General features: G+C 40.0%; 3 protein-coding genes across 4 annotated transcripts; 1 reads left to right on the top strand and 2 right to left on the bottom strand.

The window, feature by feature from the left end:
* Positions 1–1,994: 1,994 nt before the first annotated feature.
* Positions 1,995–10,178, bottom strand: LOC144628951 (monocarboxylate transporter 13-like). The gene is made up of 4 exons (XM_078487074.1): positions 9,476–10,178; positions 3,977–4,533; positions 3,026–3,395; positions 1,995–2,513 (listed from the first exon to the last, which is right to left on the bottom strand). Exons 1-4 carry the CDS (start codon positions 9,741–9,743, stop codon positions 2,236–2,238), a joined length of 1,473 nt encoding a protein of 490 aa, XP_078343200.1. The 5' UTR covers positions 9,744–10,178; the 3' UTR covers positions 1,995–2,235.
* Positions 10,179–17,214: 7,036 nt separating this feature from the next.
* On the bottom strand, positions 17,215–18,481 carry LOC144628663 (short-chain collagen C4-like). The gene is made up of 2 exons (XM_078486801.1): positions 18,091–18,481; positions 17,215–17,690 (listed from the first exon to the last, which is right to left on the bottom strand). The coding sequence occupies exons 1-2, from the start codon at positions 18,479–18,481 to the stop codon at positions 17,215–17,217; spliced, it is 867 nt and encodes a 288-aa protein (XP_078342927.1).
* A 4,036-nt stretch (positions 18,482–22,517) lies between these two features.
* Positions 22,518–27,268, top strand: LOC144628638 (peptide methionine sulfoxide reductase MsrB-like). Of its 2 annotated transcripts, none has more exons than XM_078486780.1 (5): positions 22,518–22,629; positions 24,669–24,777; positions 25,602–25,803; positions 26,461–26,560; positions 27,070–27,268. In XM_078486780.1, exons 1-5 carry the CDS (start codon positions 22,560–22,562, stop codon positions 27,102–27,104), a joined length of 516 nt encoding a protein of 171 aa, XP_078342906.1. In that variant the 5' UTR covers positions 22,518–22,559; the 3' UTR covers positions 27,105–27,268. The 2 variants fall into 2 exon arrangements, with proteins under 2 accessions (XP_078342906.1, XP_078342907.1); XM_078486781.1 differs by lacking the exon at positions 22,518–22,629 and adding an exon at positions 23,310–23,437.
* The last annotated feature ends 438 nt before the right edge of the window (positions 27,269–27,706 follow it).

Below are 27,706 nucleotides of genomic sequence, written 5' to 3' on the forward strand. Positions count from 1 at the left end.
AATGAAACGCACAAGTTAAAACAAGAGGGAACTCAAAATGAAACGCACAAGGTAAAACAAGAGGGAACTCAAAATGAAACGCACAAGTTAAAAGAAGAGGAACTCAAAATGAAACGCACAAGTTAAAACATGAGGGAACTCAAAATAAAACGCACAAGTTAAAACAAGAGGAACTCAAAATGAAACGCACAAGTTAAAACAAGAGGAACTCAAAATTAAACGCACAAGTGAAAACAAGGGGAACTCAAAATGAAACGCACAAGTTAAAACAAGAGGGAACTCAAAATGAAACGCACAAGTTAAACACAAGGGAACTCAAAATGAAACGCACAATTTAAAACATGAGGGAACTCAAAATGAAACGCACAAGTTAAAACATGAGGGAACTCAAAATGAAAGCCGCAGAGATTTAAATCACTACTAGTGTGTTCCGCACAAATATGTGTGGTTGCATATTTGTATTCAGTTGTATCAATCACGGCCCGAGGTTGGCCTTATATTTCACGAAAAAAACTATCAAACTCTTCTTCACTGATCAATAAGCACATTACGTTTATAATAATCTGACGACACAAATATACAAAAAGAACAAAACTTTATTTGAGACCACCAAAACATTAAGAATTATTTTGTTATTTTATTTCACTTCTGGTCAGCGTGGTTTTATATTAGTCTCATAAAAACTAACCAATCAGGCGACGTTAAATCACGAGAAACGCAAATAACGCCGTGAAACAATCAAAGCTCGGCGCAAAAGCATGTAACCGGTGCCAAGCGCGGGACACATAGAACCGGTATGGACTAATTAACCCAGGAGAACTCGTGTAAAGCCTGTAGGACGAGAATGCAAACGCAAATGAAAGTGACGTTCACACGTAGAACGCAAATGCAAGAAACGTAAGATACACAGTCGCAGTTGAAGTCATTTTTCCAAGATGGCGGACAAGTCACGCTTCGCTTGCTTGCATTTGCGTTTAGCACTGTTCACACCTGAGGCAATTGTAAATGCAAGCGCAAGTCACGTGCAAGAAAATGGACAATTTTTTCGCATAATTCTGCGCAATTCTCCATTCAGTCTGGTTCACACATTTTATTTATTTATTTTATGCAAACACAAACGCAAATGCATGCACGAATTCAAGGAAAAACACGTGTGAACTAACGCAACTAAAACGCAAGTGCAAATGCAAGCGCAAGGAATAAATGGACAGTTTTCCATTCCTTGCATTTGCCCTTTGCGTTTGCGTTTGCATTGAGTGTAAACGTTGCTACCGTCAATGCAAGCGCAAACGCAAGCAAGAAAAGCATGAATTGTCCGCCATCTTGGAAAAAGACTACAACTGTGTCTGCGTATCTTACGTTCTTTGCGCGTGTTGTGACTTAACCTTTGCGTTTGCGTCGCACGTATGAACCATTTGCGCTTGCAGTTGCACTTGCGTTCACGTTTTCGTTGTGCTAGTTCAGACGTGTTTTTCCTTGCGTTTTCATTTACAATTGCGTCGCACGTATGAACCATTTGCGCTTCCAGTTGCACTTGCGTTCACGTTTGCGTTGTGCTAGTTCAGACGTGTTTTTCCTTGCGTTTTCATTTACAATTGCGTCGCACGTATGAACCATTTGCGCTTCCAGTTGCACTTGCGTTCACGTTTTCGTTGTGCTAGTTCAGACGTGTTTTTCCTTGCGTTTTCATTTACAATTGCGTCGCACGTATGAACCATTTGCGCTTCCAGTTGCACTTGCGTTCACGTTTTCGTTGTGCTAGTTCAGACGTGTTTTTCCTTGCGTTTTCATTTACAATTGCGTCGCACGTGTGAACCAGGCATAAGCCAAGTCACGATTGGTTTCGGTCTTCTCGTGATTGGTTTAAAAGAACAAATGCAAAAAACAACATCGTTTGTTCTGATTGGCCATTGTGGGTCGCACGAGTAGTTTTGCACCAATTGGAAATGAGCAAACTCAAAACCAAAGTAAACGCATAATTTCCTTTAGAAACGTGACTATCACACACCCGAGCCAATCAGAGCGAAGATAAGTCTATTTGACCAATCAAGCGCAGAATCAAAACCTACCGCGTCACTTAGTTTCCCGCGCTTGCTTGCGACGAGTTCTGATTGGTTAACAACGCTATTTTCCGTCGTAATGATTGATTCTGATTGGCTATAATTGTACAATGGAGCCTGCCAAAGTAATGCAGATGTCTGTCTGTCAAACCCTGCAACTTCTGTTTAATTAAAGTCATAACACCGTTAACCGTTCCACAACAATGAAGGAATCTCTTTCTTTAGGCCCAGTTAAAATAATCCTCGGAGGAGTAGAACATCGCTGATAACTCGAGCTCACGCCGTTACAGTGCTTGGGGGACGACACATAACTCGTGACGTCTTGTCGGCCGACAGAAGTCTGGTTCGACTTGCAAAAAGCAGCGAAGAACAACATAAAAGCGCCGCAAATCATTGGTCCAGCGGCCAGGTAAAACACAGGTTTAAAGGTTTGGAGATCGTCGTACATAAAACCTGCAAACAGAATTGTAATTTGTCTCTATTAGATTTTGTTTTGCTAGTCTTGAGGGTGTGCAATAGAGCGGTTTTCATTTGAGCGTCAAGAGTAATTTGCGTTTGCATTGGTTTTGCATTACTACGCTTAGTGATTGGTTTAAAAAACTCCCGCCACTTTTTCAGCCAATCAGAAATAAAACCAAAACCAGATTAATCTTGCCTCGCTCGCGCACGTTTTCCCGCGCTTCGTGCCGGCTACATGTATTTGCTACGAGTTTTGATTGCTTCACTGGATTGTCTGCGTCTTTTGTGATTGGCCAAAGTGATTACTTTGGTTTTGGTTTTACGACACTCAAAATGATTGGAAACTGCTCTACAGTGATTAGTATCTAATTGTCAAACAGGTGATGGAAATTAAGAAATTCATCAAGTGGAAGATATTGTCTTGATTTGCCACCAAATTCTCAAAAGTGCCATTTAAAGAAAGTTATAGAAATCAGTATGGAGAATTTTAGTTTTAGTCACATTACCTGCTGCCGGAGGCCCAAGTAAATAAGTAAACGACTGACAGAAAAATAGGATCCCCCAGGCGGGGGCAATTTTGTGTACGCCCACAATGTCCAGGGTCACAATGGACATAAGTCCTATATATGAGCCATCCAGGATTCCCAGCACCACAACATACAGCACTAGGGCCCAATAGGAGTTTCCTAACGGACACAACACCGAGGCTAAACCAGACAGAAACATGCAGGCGCGGTAGATGTGAATGTTTCTAAAAGAGCAAACGTCCGAGAATCGTCCGAAAAACATCCGACCGACAGCCGAGGAGATCCCGAGGTAAGACATGAGCCAGCTGCCTTGGGACAGCGGTACTCCCAAGTCTTCAGAATAACGGACCTAGAGGAAACGAAAAAAAAAACCTCCGGGAATTAGCTCATCTCTTTCGCAGCCATGATTGGTTTGTAACACAACACTTCTCAACTGAGAACACTTCTCAAGCGTTTCGAGACGAACTAAACAACAGCTCCCGAGTAAATAAACATAATCCAATACCGTATTCCCAGTATTGGTTTGGAAATAGCTTGCGATGGAGGCTAATGCGGGGGAATATCACAAAAAGAGGGTCATGTCATTTGCATTTGAAAAGATTACCCGCATTAGCATCCATTGCAAGCCAGTTCCAGTCCAATACCAAGAATACGAAAATGGTCTATTGGCGTTAAGCTGCGCTCAATTCTTCGCCGCTCAAGGGGCACTTGGGATTAACGTAGCTCTAGAGTCTGACGGTTGGTAATTTAATTTGCGCGCGCAAGTTCTAAAAACAACCATGTAATCAGAGAGATACACGCATGTCTGAAGAGGTTTGTCATTTTTTTTTTAAATATTTTGGATTGACTTTAGACCACTTGAGTGGGAACGAGTTGCCGCGCGCAAACAGAAATGTTTTTATTTTTTTCAGACTAGAAATCTTTACGTACCAGAAAGAAGTGAGGTATAAAATACCCAAACCCAGCAACAGTAGTAGCAATAGTCCACAGAACAAAGGTTCTATTTTTTAAAACCGACATGTCAAAACACTGGTTTCCATCAGCGGGAAGAGGAACATGATTTCTATGCACTGATCTGTAAACAAGTCCTGTAATGGCCATCATAATTCCTCCTAGTCCCATAATGCGGAAGGTAGTTTGCCAGCCGTAATTTTTCACTAGAATTTGCAACGTTGGAGGAAAAACCAGAGTCCCAAAACTGCTTCCTGAAGCTACGATGCCTGTGGCTAGAGAAAGATGTTTGTCAAAGTAGTCCGCGGATACAATCAATGCCATGGTCGCGCAGAGACTTGTTCCAATTCCTAGAAGAAGACCGTAGCTGATGTACAAGAAGAGAATACTTGGCGCGTAAGAACTGAGAAAGAGTCCAACACTCATTATTAGTCCTCCAGCAATGGTAACAACGCGCACGCCATAACGGCCCGCGAGAGAGCTGGTGACGGGACTGAAGAGAAAGAGTAGGTTGACGGATATTGAGCCAATCCAAGCTGAAAAAAAGAAGGAAAAAAACATGTTTAAATTTTTTTCGCCTTGAAAACACACTTTGCTTGGCAAAATACGTCTAACTTGATTTAGTAAAACGTGTCTTCTGAATTTTGACACAACACTATTGTTCTGAGCCATATTTCGGCAAGGAGCGTTGAATGAGGCCTATTTTAGCTCGAGGTGAACTAAACTCTTTTTATTCTTTTCGAACAATAGACTATTTCGGCATTTTGTTCAAATCAAGAATTTTACCAATTTAATTAACTTGTTTACAATATGAAATAACATCAACTGAAAACAAACTTAAACATTGCTAGAGCGAGAGCGTACTGAAGCTTTCTTAATCCATGCATGGTCTAAAATGAACTATCAAGAGGCGTTTTACATCGACGTTCGCTTCATTTTCAAGGAAATCGGGATTAGAATAACTAAATAATTCATGACTCAGCGAGACGATTCGGCATTGTTCATGTCACTTCACGGCCGGAAACCACGCATATCGAATTTCTCTCACTAAAAAGTTTCAGAAAGCGCTCACGCAGCTAAACCAACGGCAAAAAAATCACAAATAAGAAATTCTACTCACATAAGGTTTGAAGTGATTTCTAGCTCCTAGACCATTAGTTGCGATCTTTGTAATCTTCTTATCTTATTCATAATACCCCGGATGTAAAAAAATCGTGGAAAAAGCCCGCAATACCCCGCCAAAAGAATTCTAAGTCTAAAGCCACTGAAATGTTCAAGCCAAATATCGTCATGACCGCCTCAAACAGCCCTAAAGTCTAGTTCCGAGTTATGAGGGCAAGACCGCCAGCACTGACCTGGCAACGTACGAGTAAGTGTTCAACCCGTAGCTTTGCCCACCAGCCGACGCAAATCAACCCACCCACAGGATAGATTCTCGGCAAACTCCTAGACAGAAAATGGAAAGTAGATCACAACTGTTCACTATCCGTCCGTGGACAAGGGGCCGCTCACGGACGGTTCACTGTTTTGGCTCTGCTTGCAAAACACTGATCACGTGATGCTATTTAGTTCAAAACAACCAAAATGGCATCACGTGATTAGTGTTTTGCAAACCGCAGAGCCACAAAAACATTACCACGCGACAGATTGAACCGAGACACCAACGGTCCGTGAAGCGGGCCGAAAAAAGCCCTCCACGGACGTCTGAGAGAATAGTACGAGTCAGCGCGCGCGCGATAGAATTCAAATGATAGAGAGGGGTTGGAGTTAGAGACTGGGCTAAACTAACCACAAGTAAATCTAGAGGGGAGGGGGGTTGGTGGGGGGAGGGGGGGGGGCAGAGAGGGAGAAAAGAAAAAAAGTAAAATTGAAATCCCTACATTAAAAAGGGCAACATTTTAAAGAAAGAAAGCCGAACAATTCTCCATGTCCTCAAAATAAAAATAAAAATGAAACCCCATACATTCCTTAACAGCCCGAAAGCCACCTTTTTATAAATCAAGTTAGACGTGTACTAGTCACGATACAATTTTACTCTTCTTTGGACATTTGGCCGAGCGGACCTGGGGCTAATAAGTTATGATATCACAAAAAAATTGTTCAGTATTTTCAACAGCGAGCGGCGTGGTGTACGTAGTGGATAAGAGGACGCGCTTTAGAGCGGGAGGTCGCAGGTTCGAGGCATGGCGGGAAAGGTAAAAAAAAATAAATTCCTGTAAAATCACTGAGGAAAATTAAAAGTAGAGGGAAGTGGGATTTAGGGGAGATTAGAAGTAAGGGGGAACTAGTTAAAGGGAACAAAGGGGGAGGCTAGGTAAATAGTGGAGTGTAGAGTAGGGGGGGGGGAGGGGGAGGGGAAAAAGAGAGGGCGGGAGGTAGTGGGGAAGGGAAGGGACAAAGGAAATATAGGGATCGATGGGGGGGGGGGGGGGGGGGGAGGAGGGGGGGGGGGGGTGGAAGTAGGGTATACGCGGGGAGAGAGGGGAAGGTACAAGTACGGGGGAGGCAGGGTTAAAACAAGAGGGCATTGAAATCAGAGTGAATGTAGAGGCAATGTGGAAATTAAAAAAATTGTGGGAATGGTTAGCTCGGAAATGGAAATAATATAATTAATTTGGCCGTTTTCTTCCGATCTCGCATGCTTCCCGCATTACTTATATTTTTTCTGTGTATCATTTAAAAAAGTGGATTTTGGAAAATAACTTTTGCTTTTGGATAATAAAAAAGTTTTCAAACACAAACAAATTATATATTAGTTATTTTTTCCCACGGACCTGGCCCCTTCCGGATAGCGGATAACTTCAAAAGCGGACAAGGCGAACATTTTGCCGCGACCAGAGGTTTGTTTTTTTTTTCTTCTCATGATCAATGAAAAACAATACTGTGTTTGCAATTATTCATTACGGAGTTCATAAAAGAAGCGATTTGCCAGCGGAAAATGTCATTCGTCTTCCCTCTCCGTTTAGCCAAACAATAAATCTCGAAGGGGACACTTCTGAACATTTCCATGCAGTTGATATTTTTATATAATCATGTTTTTACTATAAACACTGAAATTGTCCATCTGTTATTAATTTTTTTTTTTTTTTTTTTTTTTTTTATTTTTTTTTTTTTTTTCGGGATAATCTCGCTTTTTTTAAAATATGTTTTTACTACGTTCATAAAGTAACTTTACGGTAATTCAAATTTCCAAAAGGGGCTCCACGCTGGTACGCGTGCGTGCGCAGAACAGTAGCCACCTTTAAAAGCGGTTACGCGAAAAGTAAGTAGTAGTTTTGTGGGCATAACAAGTGTAAGAATCAAAAATCGTTAACACCAGGAAACAGACCTAATGCTAGAAGAGCGAGACTAGGAGGTCGTTACGAGCTTCTTTACTCGTTCATGAGCTCGTAGAATGGTCGTTTATATAACTCCAATTTAAACCATTTATACAAGTGCATCCACTCTGCATTTGTCTTGGAAGCGACCACTTTAGAAGCACGGCATGGTATAGCGTCATATTATCGCACTGATACACTTTTTAGGGATTTGATGTTGATCAGAAGAAACTTCGAGAAAAATTCATCGCTTCAGACTTCATGAGACTGTATATTTTTGTAATTATGACTACAAGAGATGATATGAGCCGCTTTTTTATATTTAGAATTGAATTGAGGAATGAGACTCCCTGAGTCAAAACAATGGTGAACCAAGATTATTATACCGGCCCATCAGAAAACTAATGAAGGGAAAGGTAATTTGTAGCGAAAACCCGATATTTACTGCCAATGGTTGGTTTGCAGTTGTATGAATTATCGGCAGACTTTGATGTGCTTATAGACATAATATGAATAATGAGGTGGGGTTTTTCTTGCTGCGAGAATTGTACTGATTTTACTTTGATGGCAAATTACCTGCTTAAAACTGCATGCGTTTAAGAAATAAATACTTTAGTAGGATAGGAAGCAAATCGAAGCAATGGCATTCTCAGCCGGCTGCGAAAAATAAACCATGGTAGCTATAGCTTGTTCAAAGAAAAAAAGAATGTTAAAAAGAAGTGACATTACTTAGTTAAAACCAGCTTTAGCGATGATGTCAGTCCCAAAGATTATTACGGGGTTCTAACATAATTCAATTAAAGACAATTTACCTGAAAAGGTGCTATTTCATTCTAGAAACTTTTATTTGAAAGTGTTGCAAAATTATGACAATAACTTTAATAGGGCAGACCGTGCGTCATAGAAATTTTCATCTTTTTTATCGTATTACACCTGTTAAGCACTGATCTAGACCTAACTTACTTTGAATTTCAACGCATGAGGCCTTCATTACATATTCAAGCTATTATGTACAACTCCAGGCATCTGTTCGATCTCTGTATGATCTACAGTAGTTTATCAAGAAATGTACCTATCTTCGAACTCTGCCCACGCGACTTCAAATATCGATCGAACACTTGATCAAAACACCATTTACCAGTAAATCTGTTCGTTTTTCTTTCTTTTTGCTGATCGCTTTAAACGAAAATTCGATAGCACACCAACTTCTTTGTAAAACGTTTCCCTTAAATTCCGTTTCATGTAGCCTAAGCAACGATTCAAGATTCTTAAATCGTGAAAAGAAAAAAATATATATTACAGCACCATTTAAAAATGTTCTAACGTATGCTATTACAAACTCTAACACTGAGGTCCCATCAAAAAACTGGTTGCGCGGTTTTTGTATGTGTGAATATTTCATTACTCGACCAAGAACCCGACCGGCGAATAAAGTTTTGCTGGTCCGATTTGCATATGATTAGTATGCAAAGAAATTGAAAAAGCTATGTTATTTTACCAACAGAATGTTTCATAAAATATCTCTAGCTTAGTAAAACGTATGCTTTGTCGGCTACCGACCCTTGCATTTTTTTTTGTTTCATTTTATGTTAAAAAGCGGAAAGAAATGTCAATTTAAACTGGCTGATGAAATGGAAAATCAAAACTGTTTCAAATTAGAGTACAAAGATGCAGAATTACGAGTCAAAATAATATTTAGTAACAATAGTTTGGCCATTACGTTTATTGCTCCTGCATCGTTGTAAAAACATACATTGTTGTGTTAAAAAACGAAGAGGAAAGGCATTTCGATCTTTAGGATCTTGTACTGAAGCATGAAAATAATTTTCAGGTTTTCAACCTTGACCGATATATAAAAACCAGTTAAATTTGCATATTGCATGACATAGACAATATTTAAGTGACTGCGGCCTTTCCGCGAAAACCTTAAAATAATTTTAAAGGGTTTACTTTGATTGCTACGAATATGAGGGGTATATTTGGTTTTGTTTTTTAGCGTCACCTTTAATTTCTTCGACCGAATCGATCACAAAAATAATAAATTTATATCCTTGGAAAGAGTTCACAGTCGCAGCTAAAAATTTATTGCATTCACAGAGATGTTTTGCAGATCATAACTTAATCAGTACGGCTCTGAGTTACGGCAGAAAAAATAACTTACCGGTACTCGCTTTGTTTGAATCGAAATGGTCAAGCAGTACAACAAGGAGCACACCAAACGACGTATGAATGCCATACACCATAAACATGACAAAAAAAGATCCTGCACAAACGACCCATGCCCATCCACGATCCTTCGCCTGGCTGTACTCGGCTGGTAGCTGTCTGTGAGCGTAGTTTATCAAAGTAATACTTCCTCCAACGGGAATAGAGGTTAAATTTTCGATATTCATCGACGACACTGACCGAGCGACGTGAAGATCTGTCATCTCAATTGACAGATGCACTTTAAGACTTGTAAATAAATATTTTGTCCGCAGAGAATCGTGGAGAACAGCTCAAACGTCGCACCGGCGGTTCGCTAGTTTTAAAAGCACGACAAAATCCACTCCACTTAAGTTGATTTGCGTAGGTAAAATTGCAGACTTTTCAATTTAAAACCTGCTGAAATCCAGCTCATCAGGTTGTGGACTGCAGTCCGCAAAAACCTATTTGCTTTTAATTGGGAGAATTGTATTCGTCCCTACTGATAGATAATTGCTTCATTTTCTCGCTTTTCCCGGCCGCAAACTTCCAATTATCAACATTATAAAGCCTTTTCAGAATTGCCAGAACGATAAATTAAATATTGTCACCGATTTCTTCCATAGCTATTGCCAGTGCGAGCGCTTCGAATTTTTTGATTCGACACTTTCCAGACTTGAATATTGTTAACGTTATTTGTTTTATAGCTCTAGTCGTTATATCAGGTGGATAATTTCCAGGGGCTTTTAACTCCAGCCAATAAGAACGGTATTTTTAATTCATGAACAAAAATTGACAAAACCACCTGCGCGACATTTTGTAAAGAAATAAATAATCAATAAATCCTTGGAGCAAAACGGTCTTTTGTTTTACTGAAGTGCTCCTGGAACGACATCAAAATACCATGAACTCAATATTTTAATAAGAGTTACAACATGTTTTGAGTAGGGTTTTAACGTAATTTTAGAACGGAAATGAGAATGGAATAAGAAAGGAGAACACGGCCTCTTTTTCTGCGAACTTGTTGGTCAGCGGTTAAAGAGTAGAGTTTAGTCTCGCTCGGTGAGAACGTTTTCAAGCTATTCTCGTCCTCAGAACCTTCGCTTCTTTTGGTCAGGGGGATAGTTAAAACAAGGGGGTTTAGGAAAAAGAGGGATTTGTACCTGATTATAATGCTTTTTTATTTTTTAATATTTCAGATTTGCTACACCGTGCTGTGAGGGAAGAAAAATACAGGAAGAATAGAAAAAAAAGAAAAGCCAACGTAGAAAATATTTCTTTCAGTTTTCAGTTTAGTAAGCGGTAACCACTACCCGTTGTTGTGTCGGATCATAAGTGTAATTGGTGTTGAAGTGTAACTGTAACCTGCACTAGCCTTTTGTTTAACTGTTATCCACCAGCTCTGCTTTGGAAGTAATTAATGTTGTAAAAGATGAATTCCGTTATAGCCAATCGTGCTTTTCAAAGTGCATGATCTAATGTTAGTTAAGACTTCTTGATAAAATTACTTAATCCTGTTATTTCGCCTAAATAGAACTGCATTGTAAAATATTATTTGGCTACAGATTAAAGTCTACGTTGGACCCAAATTCTGTCTACTGTTCTAGTCGTCTCAGAAGATTTTGTCTGCTGTTACAGATCCCGACCTTCCCGCAGCAAACAGGTTCCCCCAGGATTAAAGAGTTTCCCTCAGGTTTTATAAAATGCTTTCCTAGGTCAAAAACCTGTTATCACAGTGCTGACGAGTCCCAATAAGGAAAAACAGCTGTCCATGGTTGCAACCCTGCTTTATTGGTTCAAGTTGTGTTGGTGTCTCGCAAAGTCTACTTTTCATGTAGTATGATCAGCCTTGCTGTAGTGTTTGTTTATGTGATTTCATTTTTTCGGCTGATCTTGTAGATCCTACGTTACAGCAGCATCGTTGGCGGCCCCTTGCTGTTTTAAGTTTCACTTTATATTATTATAGCTATTTCATTCAAAATGGAACCTCGTCTATATCTTGGGGAACAGTGCGAAGAACGGTGAGCGAAATAAAATGGGCCGTTTTTCGTGCTGCTTCACAACTAACCGAACGTCTGGAACAGGCTAGTCTATACCTTGCTGAAGTTCTGACAACTATCTGTCCGGCTGGTACTGAACAGAATTGGTACAGAATCCAACATCAACATAAAATTCTTTCCCCAAGAAGATTTTTCAATAACAATTACAAGCTGTTATCAGTTTTTTGAATATTTTCTAAAATTTAAGGTGGCTCTGAACTTCCTCAGCAGATTTTTTTAAAATTTGCAAAAAGTTGTATCTTAGTAAATTTGGGGTCACCGAGCTCCATTTTAGCTATGTTGTTGCTATGGTAACCAGGCGTGTAAAAATGGCCACAACGTGTTGACAAATAATCTGGAATCGAATATAATTTGAGTGATACCGTCATTGCAGCATCAACTGATTAAGATTGGTAGTAAAAATCCATCAAATACTTAGTTCTGGAAAGTGCTGGAAACTGTCGCCAGCCACCTAAATCAGGTTCAATGTAATGAGAAAATTCCAACAAATTTACAATCCTCGTGAAAATTGTTGGCACGGTTACCAAAATTATTCCTCAACTCTTCCTCCCCCTCTTAATGTTGAGCTTCCCAACATATTGCACAGACAATCCTTATCCACGAAGGGTTCAACATTGAACGATAAATGACAGTCACAGTCATGGGTCATAACCTTGCCACCATAAGGGCCAGTAAGTAAGCAACCATCAGACAATATCATGATGGTAGCTATATCTCTTTTCCTTTAATTTTTATAACAATTAATTTGATTTCTACATTTTCATGCAACCCTCGTCAAAAGTGTTGGCACAATAACCAAATTTATTCCATTTCTCCCCCACCCCCCCCCTTCCCGTCTCAATTGTTGAGCATATTACACAAAGGGTTCGTACAGTTGAAAGTGAGGAGTAGAACCTCTAAAAATATTAGCATGCGTCATTGATCGACATTGATCAAGCTTTATATTAATGTATAATCTATCCACATTTCTTTCGCCTTTGGGTAAGCGTTCCAACTACATTTTAGTTCGAACTTTAACGTCAATCAACCGAGCCTCGATGGCGTGCCAACTTTCGGAGTACTCTCTGTTATGATAAGTTGGTTGTCCTGTGTAGTTGTTGTTATCACGTGATCTTTAGTTCACATGTTCTGTAAAAGTACTTGAGAATAAACTCTTGAAGTGTACGGACGTGTACTTCTTTACTCATAACATGGTACCAGGATCTTTTCAACAGTAAGCTTACTGACTCTGAACTGTAACATGGAACGCATTAAACCTCCCTCGGAATTGGATATTGATAGTCTGAACCTCGCAGAAGAGTGGAATGAATGGAAAGAAGCGTGGGAATTGTATCGGGTATCGAGCGGCCTACACGAAAAGGACGATGCCGTACAAATAGCAACCATTCAAAGTGTTCTCGGGAACAAAGCAAGACGAGTGCTCAAAACCCTACCGGGCATTTCCGGAGATATCACAGAAAGAACCGTTGCAGGCATTCTAACAGCGCCCGAAACGTATTGTGTACCACGGAAGAACACAATCTACGAACGATACCGTTTCAGAACGACAGCACAAGAAGGTCGCCCAATCGACGTATTTGTCACAGATCTTAGACGAAGAGCGGATTACTGCGATTTTGGGGCGATTAAAGAATCTCTGATAAGAGACCAAATTGTCGTTGGAATAAGCGATCCAAAGCTCCGAGAGAGACTACTACGAGAAACGGATCTAACACTCGAGAAAGCCATGAAATTATGCAGAATTACGGAACAATCCAAAGAACAATCTAAAATCTTCAGCTCCCCCACAACTACCGAAGAGAGCAGCATTGATACCGTAAAGAAAACACAGCCGCCGGTCGACACAGGAAAATCCAAACAGGAAGACTCAAAGAAAATTCTCAAATGCAAGTTCTGCGCCATGTCTCACAACAGAGGAAATTGTCCCGCCTATGGCGCCACGTGTCTCAAATGCAACGGGCGAAACCACTATGCTCGGTGCTGTCTCAAGCCGAAGGATGGTACGGAAGAAAGAAGAGTTCGTCACGTACAAATTGAACTGAGTGGAGACAAAGAACCAGTGGAGGGGCTGTACATCGAGGAAATTCAAGGTAGCACTAAAAGGAACATTCAGTCAGACTTATTAGTTAATAATGTTCCTGTAACTTTCAAACTCGATACGGGTGCAGAATGTAATGTAATGTCCATGCGTTTGGCAAATGAGTTAAATGCCCGTATAGAGCCAACAAGCATGTTACTCAAATCATTTGGGGGGTACCAATTAGACACAGTGGGCAAATGTTTTCTTGACACGAAAGTAAACGAGAGTAAGGGTACAACTCCTTTGGAGTATTATGTCCTTCGGAATGATGTGAAACCTCTCCTGGGTTTAGACTCATGCTTAGAGCTAGAGTTAATCAGCCTGAATAACAAAGTAGAACAAATAGGTCTCAGTGTGGGTGAAGTTCAAGCAAAACCTAGCCTACTGGATGAATTTCAGGATGTTTTTGAGGGTTTAGGATGTGTCGAGGGCGAATATAACATTAAGTTGAAGGCTAATAGTCTTCCCACCATTCAACCACAAAGGAATGTTCCCCTAAGATTGTTGGACAAACTCAAAGTAACTTTAAATGACCTTGAAAGAAATGATATTATTGCCAAAGTGGAAGAACCGGTTGAATGGGTCAGTAATTTAGTGATTGTTGAAAAACCAAACAATTCGCTGAGATTGTGTTTAGACCCACCAGATCTAAACGAAGCTATAGAACGGGAAGATTTCAAACCTCCAAGCTTTGAAAAAATTTCAAACACGCTGAACGGTTGCAAAGTTTTCTCAGTTGTTGACATGTCAAATTGTTACTGGCACCAAAAGCTCACAGAAGAATCCTCATTTTTATGCGTGTTTAACTCGCCCTTTGGGAGATACCGGTTTAAGAGAATGCCATTTGGTATTTCATGTGCAAGTGAAGTGGCCCAGAAAATGGTTGAAAAACATTTTGGTGATATTTCAGGTGCATTACCAATTTTTGATGATATTATCATTGGAGGTAAGGATGAACAAGAACATGATTTGATCCTACGCAAAGTTCTGACCAGAGCACGAGAGCGCCACATTAAATTCAATCGTGACAAAATTCAATTTCGTGTTAGCCAAGTCAAGTACATGGGTGAAGTGGTTAGTGAGTTAGGATTTTCACCAGACCCTGAAAAAATTTCTGCTATTCACAATATGCCCACCCCATCATGCAAACAAGACCTGCAAAGGTTATTGGGCATGATCAACTATCTTGCTAAGTATATCCCAAACATGTCGGAATTAACTGCCCCATTGCGATCCTTGCTTAAGTGTGGTGTACCATGGGCTTGGTTTCCAGAGCACGATACTGCGCTTACAAAACTCAAATCAGTCTTGAGTAGTGCTCCAGTTCTACGATTCTATGACACAAATTTACCCACCACACTCCAAGTTGATGCCAGTAAAAGTGGCTTAGGAGCATGTTTGTTGCAACAGAACCAACCAGTTGCATATGCTTCACGTGCTATGTCAAATTCTGAGACAAACTATGCTCAAATAGAAAAAGAGCTTTTAGCAATTGTTTTTGGGTGTGAGAGATTTAACATGTACACATATGGAGCAGAAATTGAGGTGCTCTCGGATCATAAGCCCCTGGAAAGCATTTTCAAAAAGCCTCTTTTCAAAGTACCTCCTCGATTGCAAAGAATGAGACTTCGTTTGCAAAAGTACAATCTCAATGTCAGATATGTTCCAGGGAAGTTTCTTTACATTGCTGATACTCTCTCCAGGGCATTTGATCAGTCCAGTGCTCCTACTGACAGTGATATGCATCATGACATGGAGCATTTCATTCATTCCGTGATCACCAATCTTCCAATTTCAGATGTAAAGTTGATGGAATTACGAGAACTTAACTACAGTGATCCTACTATGCAAATGTTACACAAATATGCCAGAGAGGGTTGGCCTGAACACAAACGCAATGTACCCTCCCCTCTAAAATCTTTCTGGGATGTGCGGAATGACATTCATGATACAGATGGAATTTTACTCAAGGATAACAGGCTTGTCATTCCATCTGCATGGAGAAAAGATATTCTCCAGAAATTGCATATTAGCCACTGTGGCATTGAAAAAACCAAAGCCAATGCCCGCATGACAGTATTTTGGCCTGGCATGACCAAGCATATTGAAGAAATGGTGTCTAGTTGTGAAAAATGCATGAAATATCAGAGTAAGCAACCCAAAGAACCCATGCAAACTCGAGAAGTTCCACTATTACCATGGCAAATAGTTGCATCTGATCTCCTTGAATACAAAAATCAAAACTACCTTGTGGTTATTGATTATTATTCAAAGTATATTGAGGCTTTCAGGCTTAATGGTAAAACAAGCAGTGTTGTTATTCGGAGTCTGAATGAAATATTCTCAAGACATGGATACCCACAAACTCTAGTTGCAGATAACATGCCTTATAACTCTAGAGAAATGAAGCAATATGCTACACAATGTGGCATAAATATTGTAACAACCAGTCCAAAGTATAGTCAGGCTAATGGTCTTGCAGAAAAGGCAGTTCATATTGTTAAAAACTTGCTTAGAAAAGAGTGCAATTTGAATGAAGGTCTTATGGAATATCGCAACACCCCCATAAGCAATTTCCCTTATTCACCTAACCAAATGTTGTTCAGTCGGCAAATTCGGACCGGGGTTCCTGTTCACCCTAGGATGTTGGTGCCACAGATTTGTCATGACATTCCTGCACTACTAGAAAGGCGTCAAGCTAAATATAAGGAGTTCTATGATAGGCAAGGTTCAAAACCATTGCCACAACTTAAGGAAGGGGATAGTGTAAGGTTTATGAAACCAGGTGACAAACATTTATCACCTGCTGTAGTTAAAGGTAAACATGAGACTCCTAGATCATATTTGATTACTGATGAAACTGGTAAAGAGTATCGTAGAAATAGACGACATATTCATCTTACTCAGGAGCCACCTATAACAATAGATGATGATATAAGCAATGATTCAGAACCTGTAACTACAGAAACCATTGTAAACTTTCCTAGTGTAACTGCAGAGTCAGGCAGTGCTAACTCAGAACACGACCCTCCTGACAATGATGTTCCCTCAGGTCTACGTCGCTCTACACGGGTCAGATCTGTTCCGAGTTGGCATAAGGATTATGTTATGTAGAAAGAATTGTAATCGTAGGATTATCAACAGTTGAGTTGTTTACTGCTTGATCCAGTTGTTATTAGAATTAACTTAACCTTGTAGAAGATAGCCAACTAGCTTAAGAAGGGGGATGTTATGATAAGTTGGTTGTCCTGTGTAGTTGTTGTTATCACGTGATCTTTAGTTCACATGTTCTGTAAAAGTACTTGAGAATAAACTCTTGAAGTGTACGGACGTGTACTTCTTTACTCATAACACTCTCTGGTGCTCGTGCTCTTCTATGATTGGACAACAAAAATCGGAAACTAAACGAGTTCTGCAACGAAGATTTTTCAAAAACAGAACCTGCTCTCCCGACTGTACGTGAGACAGTTGAACAGTGTTTAAGTGCCAGGTGGTTTGTCGCCTTATCGTTAGGGTAAAGAGTTAGCATTTCGTGCAGGCTTACACCACGAACACTCTAAACTGCAATTGTTATTGTCATTTAGTGCACACTGCGCATGACAGTTCTCGACCATTTACGTACGGGGGGCATGGTAACGAGCCGCATACTCCTTCTACAAGGTACAGAAGCGCGCCATCGCGGTCTGCCTGGGTCCCAGGTACACCCTCAGCCGCAACATCAGTGCAAATAAAATTACGAGATTTCTTATGGGGAGATTGTCCTGACATCAGATACCCACCATACTCCTCGTGCCAACCAGAGGGACAGCCATTAAACCCAGGTATCATCATGTAAGCTGTACGTGACGCAACATAACAAGACACGCAAGGGACTTCGTAATTGTGAACGTCAGTTGGTGAGAATGGATTGAAACTGATCGCGTATTCAGTTCCGTAGATGTATGAGTGGGATTGGGGTCCGTCTTTGTACTTGGTATACGCTGGGTTTTTTGTCAAGCAAAGGTACTCCCCACCACCACCATAGTTATCGAATTGATCACTTCCAACAACACCTGAGTAAAAAATAGAGCGCTTTTATCAATTTAGCCTTCATAACAGATTTACCTAGAGCTTTTAATAAAAATTAAGCACACACGTTTTTGAGCCATGGGCGTCAACCGGTACTCAAACGTTCTCTGCTTTGGAGCGTATTATCGACTTTTTATCTTAAATGTCAAGTTTTAAATGTTTGTTTAGTGGGAGTGAAAGTGCGCCAGACACAAAGATACGTGGTTCAAAGACGTGCTTAAGCGCCCTTAAACTGGTCATGGGTGTACGGGCAAAAATTTTGTTGGGGAAGACGGGCAAGGCTCGAGGATATTTGGACTGAAATCGAAATAAGCCCCTCCCGCCGGCAGGCCTAATCGAGTTTTTACGGTAGGTAAATAACCGTAGTATATATTTTGCGTTTACCTTTGTAAACTTCCTGAGCACCACTAGGACATGTGGTCCTTCCCCAGCGAATATACTGCACTCCAGACTTCACAGTTCCGTCTCGTCCTTTTTCACCTTTAACTCCTTGAGATCCCTTGTCACCAGTCCTCCCGACGGCTCCCTGGTCTCCTTTGAGTCCTTGATTTCCCTTGTCACCAGTCCTCCCGGCAGCTCCTTGTGGTCCTTGAGGTCCCTTTGTACCGTTTGTTCCTGGATCACCCTGTGTTCCTTTAGGTCCCTGAGGTCCTTGGGGTCCCTGTGTTCCGTTTCTGCCCGGATCACCCTGTGCTCCTTTAGGGCCTTGTGGTCCCTTCAACCCAGGACTCCCAGGTAGACCTCTCTCTGGGGTAGGCGTGCTGATTCCAACCATTTTCGCTTCACCTAAAGGAGGTATTTTTTAACTGCGCTGCGCAGTTCTTGCTCTGCACGTCCTTTTTTTTTTTTTTTTTTTTTTTTTTTCTCAGTGACCAGACTGATGCCCCCGCTCGGCCAGGCTGGGGTCACGCAAGGTTTAAAAGCTAGAAAACACTTACTAATGGGAAATTTTCAAATGCTTTGGTCTTAATAAGCATGTTTAGCGTGAGATGCCCGATTTTGAAGCGTTTTATTCAAACAAAATTCTAAATTTTCACGCCTCGAAAGAAAAATATATTTCAGCGGGCCAGAATCTGTGAATAAATACCATTACGTTGCTGTAAAAGAATGTGCTGACATGACAAGTTTCACTTTCGATCGGCTAGACCTCGAGTCACGTAATTTTTCAAAGCTATTATCAGCTACCTTTCAAATCTTTGCGAAGCCATTAATCTTTACTTACAAAATTCAGTGTGAAGTATTTTGAAGCGTTTGAATCGAAGAGAATACTAAAATTTCACGCTTTAAAAAAATACGCTTCAGCGGGCAAGAATTTACATTTATTTACATTACGTTTGTGTCCTGGAATGTGCTGGCGTTAGCAAATTTTTACTTTCACAAGGCACTGATCGGCAAAAATCACGCAATGCTCTGAAAGGTTTAAACCTGCTACGAACGGAAACTAAACAAATCCTCTGGTCTAAACTTAGCATGTTAAGTGTGAAATGTTTGACTTTTTAGCGTTATTTTTTGTTGTTGTTGGAGCTGTGTCATCTAGAGGATTTCTGAAATCTGATGGAAAACCACTGAGACAAACCCTGACTTGCAAGGGTTACGTCATTGCTAAATTAATTCCCCGGGGAATTAAGGTCTAGTGTTAAGGTCTAGTGTTTTTCTCAAATTTGATTTAATTATTTGCTCCAATATTCCATTTTCGGAGCTGGTTATTCAATCTTTAAACGGTAATTCAAGACAACACTGGATGCTGATTTAAAAGATTTTTTTGTTTCACGGATCAGGATCGTGGGAATTAAATTTGGCCAGCATTAGCATATAAGAAAAATATTTAATTTCGGATGGAACTAGTCAACCATGAAATGTCACGCAAGGTGTTTTTCTACCATCTTGTTTGTCAGTCGCAACATTGTTCGACGCAGGTAAAGGGGATAAGGGGGGGCGGCGCATTTTTTGTTCCCCCCACATGGCTCCCCTAAAGTGCTCACGAGACCAGCGCAGTTGTAAGCTCTAAGAGCTCTTGTTTTTTATTATCGGTCAAGTTTTTTTCTTCTATTTTACGGCCATTAAATTCCGATTAAGCCGAACTTTTCGCTAGTTTACAGGTTCGAGTTATCAGGATTTAAAGGGACGGAATCTTGAGAAATCTTCTAAGTATTTGTGTGACTTGTGCTAGAATTATAAGGTGCACTCAATTTTTTTACAGAATAGCCTTTGAACAACAAAACAAAGGCATAAATATATTTTCCAAGGTGTAAATGAACCGCACTAAATGGTTTTTATGTGATTTTGTTCAATTAACACTTTCAAACTTAAAAAAACTTCGGCCCGACGTTTTCAAGTTTTAGGCCATTACGTTCCTAACAGTCCGTGACCACACACCTGTTTAAAAATTTTCATGACAAGTACACTACATTTTAGCAAGTCCAGGCCACTTTTAGTGGATTTCCTATTAATACCAACACCTTCATTGGATTTTCAAGTAGCACTAAATGTTGGTGACACTGCCCCTTTAACGACATAAAGTCTACAAAAACACAACGATATTATATATTTTTTCATAAAGCGCCTGATCTACGCAAGAATCTGGAAACGCTTTCTTCAGACGCTTTTCCTCTCCCTTTCCATGTTTACATGGCACAAACACTGGTGTATTGTGTTACTTTCTGTTACTATTAGTAAGGCAACCTTTCTAAACGGAATTTTCTAATCCCAACTTGTATATCACTATATGTCAAATAAGTGACCTCCGGATAGGTGCATTCCTAAGAATTTACGTCATGATATCATATGTCGCGTGCAGATTTTTGCATTTGTGTTACGCATACACTTTCATATATCACAAAAAAATGTTTACATGAGGACATGCTTTAGAACCAAAAGCTAAAGCTCACTGATCGGGTCAACTGGCCTATACTGCCGAATCCCGGTTTCCATAGCCGGTATGAAGTTAACCAGAAAGCATGCCCTCCCTCCCTCCCTACTAAAAAAAACGCCTATAGCTAATCGCAGGTTAGTATGAAGTGACTAGGAATATTTTATTGCCAGTATTGCAACCCCCTGAATGGAATGCTAGTCCATCACAGGTTGGCATCCAGTATTTGTCAGGCTTCCCTTGCAGATCTCTGATATCCATTTATACCCCGAATGAATGGAGAGAGGCTTATCCAAGAGCACAACTGAACACATGCAGTGACCTCAGGCAGCGCTCGATCCCCGGGTCGCTGGATCCGGAAAGCAACGCACTAAATACGAGGCCACGACTGTTGTTATCAAAAAGCCTACCCTGTACTGCTGCACAATCTTTCGAAGCAGTTGGAAAGTAAACATTCCGTGCCATCACCATCATTGTCACTAAAATCAGTGTGGCGACAGCAGTCAGAAAGGCAACAGCAACAGTAACGCTCACAATGAACCACATTCGTCGAATAATCACAGTATTATAGTGACAGGCATTTGCAACTTCTGTTAAAGCTTGTCTAGTGTTCTTAGCTTCGTGCATACACTTGTCACAGCTCGTTCGTCCTGGTAAAGGAGGAGCGCTTTCACCAACGATCGCCTGAACGATATCATCGTAGTTTTCTGCGGCATCAGTTTCTGCTTTGGACTCCATCTCGAAATAAATGTTTTCTTCGCCAGTTTCTGCCATGTTGGAATCCATATTTCGCTGGTTCCGCATTCGAATTCAACGAGAGCTATTTATTTGAGCGCTGACGGTGCCCTGGGTGAGCTGTAACTTTATCCATGGTTCTTGATCTGAAAAGGATCAGACCATTTCGCGTTGAGAAAGGGAAGGGGAGAGTCGTAGAAGACGGGTAGGAGTGGTGAGGGGGATTCAAGAACACGAAAGGAATGCTTCTTCCTCGCTCTCCTCTTGCTTAAAAAGACAACGAGAGAAGACTAGACGAGTCTTTCTTTGGAAACTGTATGGATGAAATAAGATTTTTACAGCCATTACAGGTTGGGCCCTGGCCTGGGTCACTTAACTCTTATAGTGCCTCTCTCCACCGAGGTGTAATAAACGGCATGTAATACATGCAGAAGCGATGACGTTTCACAAGGGGTCTTACATAATTTTCTGAGGAAATTTGTCAAAAACTTAACGTAAATAAAAGTAGCTGACGCCTTGTTCGTGATTAAAACTGTTATCCAACTGCAGCTTACATTTTTTAAACCTAAGAAGACTGAATAATGCTGGGGATAACCCAATGATGGACTAGCACCCCATCTTGGAGTGATTTGCAATACTCCTAGCCGCTTCATACTACAGACTGACCGGGATACGCTCCGGCGGTATGGGTCGCTAGGCTTGGAAGCAGACTTAACCTTACAGTGAAAATAACAGTTCTTTTGTAATGTGGGAATGAATATAAGCAGTTTAGAAGGAAGATGATACGAAGCATGGATGACCTCAATGACCCTCAGTGAACTTTAATCTGATGGAATTAGAGCCAGGTGGTTATTGGAATAGGGCGCTCAGATAAATAGGACGCTTATGATTATAGGGAAGCCTATTAGAATATATATGGTTTATTAACAAAAACACATTGAAAGGGGTGGCGTTTATTTGAAGGGGGGCGCGCTTTTGCCGAGGGAGGGGGGGGGTGGGGGTCCCCGGAGACTTACGGTTGAATATTTCCGGCGGAATTGTAAAATGCACGTATTTTAATAGTCAAAATTGCAAATGTGTGGTTTTCTTGTGAGATATGGTAAGTTAACAATTTTCTTTGCCATTTTCAAGAAAAGAAGGAAAGTTCGATAATTTCTTTTTCTTCTCCTTCCCATCAGGCCCCTCTAGCGCTTCGCTCGTTCCCAGCTCTTACTCACAACTGTGAAATCGCTGAGTAATAATCCAGGGAATGAAATTAACAAGTTGTCATTTTGTCTTCATAGTGAACATAGTAAATAGAATTCTAATGGGTAGCGAAGGTAAGGATTATGAATTTTATGATGCAGTTTTCCTATTAAGATGTTGATTAATATTTTGGGGCAAAATCCGATATGTTTGCTCGTAAGTTTGCAGGCCATTTGTTTGCACAAAACTTTGCAGCCGTGTGAGAAAGTTTGGCAGCTTGTTTTCATGTAACACCAATTTGGTTGAATTTTTTTGGATTCAAACGAAGCGTCTTTAATATTTTATTTGGAAAACTTCGGGAAAACTCTATCGATCGACCTATCGTTGCTATCAAATGAGATCTATTATGCAACTATAAATATACGATTGTTTGCTAATAAGTACATGTCAGCTTATAACTTATATTCGTGCACTGTTTAATTTATCAAAATTGTAAACATTCATTTCCAAATTTGCAAGATCGTGATCGAAAAATGTTTCTTAGCTTGTTTCGCAACTGCGATCATAGCGAATAACATTGCAAAGACTGGATGATTGTAAGTTGTAAGCCTTAATTACTGACTTGTGCTTTTTGCATGCTGCACGAGATTGAAAATGTTTTAGTAATTTTTTGTGTCGATGATAAATTAATTTGTTTAGTCTAGCCACGTGAATCATAGTTTAAATTTTGAAATCCATTGGTTGTGTTTACAATAAAATTTTGATCTGAGCTTAATTATCGAACAATCTACGCCCAGTCGGAGGTTAATGACGTCACAACTTATTTTTCCTGAAAAGTATATACCGGCCTCCATAAATAGTAGTATTTCTTAGCAATCATGTGGCAAGTTTTTCCTCCGAAGTGTTCTGTGCCGCAATTCCCGGTAAAATTTTCACTTAAAGGTAATGTATATAACTTTAGAATGTCACAAACCTTTCTACTTTCTCAGTAAAAACCACTGAATTGTTCCTTTTGGAAACAGGAATTATTTTCAAGCTGAAATTAGGACAAAAAGTGGGTTATTGTGTTGCATGATCAATTCTTCACAAATTTCCATATATCGGAACAGTGCAATCATTTAGCTGTAGCATATATTCCAAATATTAAATGTTAGTCACAGTAAACATAGTAAATCACAGTACAATTATGATCTTTTCTGAAGGCAGAAATCCAGACATATAATTCTTTGGTCATACACAGACTGAGCACTGACTGAGGTTTTTAATGGATGTATTGATTTCGGACTCCTTTTTGTCACAAATTTTTGTTCATCTGTTCTTATATTTGATCTAGATAATCTTGTCATAACATTGTCAAAACAACTGAAGATCCACAAAACATTTTGCAGAGTAAATTCAGGGCTATTTTGACAAATATTTTATGACAAAAATTACCATAAATAAGAGAACAGACAGGAGAAAAGCTCATTTCAGTTCAAATCTCTTTATTACATTTATTGTTAAACTTTGGTTCACACATACCATGTTGCTTAATTATAAGTAATAAGTCTGAAAACAAACTATAGTAAGCATCAATGACATGAAGTATAATGAATAAGGATTTCATCATTTTCTAAAATTTTGCTGGCAGCTGAAAATTTTGTCAAACCGGACCTGTCAGTGGCATTTCTGGTGAACCAGCCCTTCCTATCTGCTAATCCTGTTAATATATTTTGCTGTCTACATCTACAAAACATTTTGAGGGGCTGACAGACACCAACAGATTTTGAAAAACACTGATGTTGTAGTTATGCTGTAATTTTGTTAAACATTAATTTTTCAGGGCATGTTCCTTGCATAGGACATCCACTTAACTGTCAGATTCTATTTCTTAGTCATCTTTGGGTAATCTTGTATAGCATTCATTGAACATGTAGTTATTATGCCTGTCGTCTTTCAAAGGTAGCCATCTGCTCTGACTGATAAGTAAATATGACATGTTCTCTTCTATTCTGGCCATTCTTTATTCTTCTATTCTAAATTCTGGCCACAGACTCTCAGTATATAATGTCTTGAGCTCATTGCTGAAATGGCAATCAGCTCCTAGAAGGTTAAGAATAGGTCTGTTACCAAGAAATGAATACTCATTTATTTTCTAACTTTTTAAATCACCTTTCCACTCTATCTCTATTAGCAACCAAAACAGATCAAGAACCCTACAAGGTTAAATTTAGTGAGAAAGAACTTCGAGAGAAACTTACTCCACAGGAATATCATGTAACCCAGCAGAGGGGGACAGAGAGGTGAGCTGCTGCAATTAAATTAAAATTAAAAATTGTTCCAATCCTTAATTGTTGGAGCCTCATCATTGTCAACTATTTGAGTAAAAAAACAAAAGGGAAAAAACTAGCTAGTAAACAATAGTGATACTGTACAAAAGTCAAGTCTGCACTGATCAGCTAGGCTAAGTGTCGTTACTACTGGAGCTTCTCTGGATGAGATACTGGTCTATTGTAGGGTTACCCCCAGTATCAAATTTGTGGGGAGATGTACTGTGAGAGTAATGTCTTGCCTATGAACACAGTGCAGAGACTTTGACCAGTATTAGTGCCTAGGAGTATTTCTACTTGTCTCCGAATGAGATACTTAAGCCCATGCCAAACGAGGATGAGAGTTGATGACAATTGACTCTCATGAGAGTTTTCGTCAACTCTCGTCGACTATCATCAACTTGGGCCCAAACAAGAGAAAACTCTCATGAAAAACTTTTGCACATCCAAAGTTGATAAGAGCGCACAAGAGTTGATGAGAGTGCATGAGAGTTTCAGGCCAAATGGGAGCAAGAGTTTGAACTCCCATCAACTCTCATCTTCATTTGGCCTGGGCTTTATAGTCAATTGCAGGGTCACCCCCAATGTCGAATTTCCCGAGGTACCCCTTTGTACTCCTGGGTGGAGGGAGGCACAGCGAGAGTAAAGTGTCTTGTCTAAGAACACAACACAATGACTCCAACCATAATAAGCCTGGACTGCTTGATGTGTCTGATGTGGAGTCCAGCACCCTAACCACATTGCCCACAAGCGTATCCATAGGTATGGTTTAAATGATCAATAATATTCCTTTTTAGGGCATTTACTGGTGAACTTGTGGATAACAAGGAGCCTGGTGTGTACAGATGTGTTGTTTGTGGCAAGAAACTCTTTCTTTCCGACACTAAGTTTGAGTCTGGATCTGGTTGGCCATCATTCTGGGACACACCTGAAGGAACAGTCAGGAAAATAATGGATACTTCACATGGAATGACCAGGGTTGAAGTTACGTGTGCTGATGTGAGTTTAAGTCAAACTACCATGACAGTAGAGTGGTTTCCACTTGAGTGTCGAAAGTAAATTGTGTTTGCTTTGGTTTTGCATTACTATGCTAAGTGATTGGCTTAAAAATCTCGCGCCACTTTCTCAGCCAATCAGAACTAAAACCAAAACCAATCGTGAGTCGTTTGCGCACGTTTTCCCGCGCTTTGTGCCAGCTACATGTATTTGCTTCGAGTTTTCATTGGTTTACTGAATTGTCTGTGTCCTTTTTGGCCAGAGTAATTACTTTGGTTTTGGTTTTACGACACTCAATTGAAAACTGCTCTTGACTAACATCATTAACTAAATAGTTCACACCCACTTTCAGTGTTATGTGTGTTATGTATAGTGCCTTTGGACCCTTCAGAAGGGGCGCTTTAGAAACCATATTATTATTTTTATGTGCATAGTGGCTTTTTATCAACATTCATCTTTCAATGTGCGAAACAGCCCACTAGCAAGACTTGCTCTGAACTTGTGGGCTCATTTGCGTGAAATCAACACAGGTATGCATTGGCTCATTTTAAACGGCAGATCAAAAGATGGATGTAGAAAGATACAGTAGTTATGCATGTAATACTGAACTTAGCAGGTGTAACTTAAATATTAATCATAGGGCTTGTTTTTTTTTTTCAGTGTGGAGCACATTTAGGCCATGTTTTTGAGGATGGCCCTAGGCCAACCGGCCAGCGATACTGCATTAATTCAGCGTCACTTAAATTTGACCCTTCAAAAGGCAAGTGTTCTCCATCTTAATATTTCTATTTTCTGTGCATGTTAATTAATAACAATTGGTTCATGCTTTCAGTGTGCACTATCGAGTTATGGTGCACGCAGAAAGTTTGGGGAGCACAAAAGAAGCGTAAGAGTTGCTCAAGGCAATAGCCTCAAGCAACTCTAGCTTCTTGAGTGCTCTCCAAACTTTCCAAGTGCACCATAACTCGATAGTGTACAGCTGACATTGCCATTGGAAATTTAAATTTTAAAACCTGCGCCAAAAACCTGCCCGAGAAAGAGAATTTTCTGGCAAAGCGATTTGCTCACTCCACCAGTGTGGACTATTGGATTTTGCGCATGCACACATATAGTGAATTTGATTGCACGTCTCTGCTAGCCATGTTATAAAACATTTTTGACTTTTAATAAACTAACGTTTAATTTACAGTGGGAAAGGGGCCGTACCCTGTACTTGATTTTTTTACTGCTATTGTTTACAAAATGCTACTCTGTTTTATTTTTTAACAGGTGCTGATAAAAGTAACAAAAAAAGTGAATTGTAGAAAAGATGCCCACAGTTTCGAATCCTGGTGAAATGAACTCTGGTTATCTGCTTGGTAAAAATAAATTATGTGATAGATGTGCTTTAATTATTTAAAATGAGCTTGAAAAGTGACCATAGATTATTTTGAAAGAAAAAAATTAAAGTGCAGTTTTGAGTGTTGCAGATTCGTGTTAATTTATTTTGTTTAGTTCATGAAAGTTCTGGATTTGTTTATGCTTTAACATTTTACTGGTGATTTCCAGAAATGGCTCTCTGGCTGGCCATTTCTGATACTAGTTTACCAGTCATCATCAAAATATTCATTGACCTGGCAAACTGGTTATTTCTACAAAATGGCAGAAAACTTAGCCATTAAGAACTAATCAAAAGCTTAAGTTGTATTGATCTGTGTTGTGTACTCTGTACTTGCCTTTTTCTTGGTCCTAGAATTTTTCTGTTTCAATGTTGGTACAGATACCCTGCTAGCAGAGACGCCTCGATCTTTCCTAGATAAGTTGGGAAAGAGAGTCCCCTTCCTTCCCCTTCCTCTTTCCCAACCTGTCTTGGAAAGATCGAAGGAACTGTACTAGCAGGGTACGGCACAGAATACTTGCATCACCC

The sequence above is a fragment of the Oculina patagonica genome, chromosome 10 (assembly GCF_052425735.1).
Source record: "Oculina patagonica isolate OP01 chromosome 10, crgOcupat, whole genome shotgun sequence".
Taxonomy (NCBI): Eukaryota; Metazoa; Cnidaria; class Anthozoa; order Scleractinia; family Oculinidae; genus Oculina; species Oculina patagonica.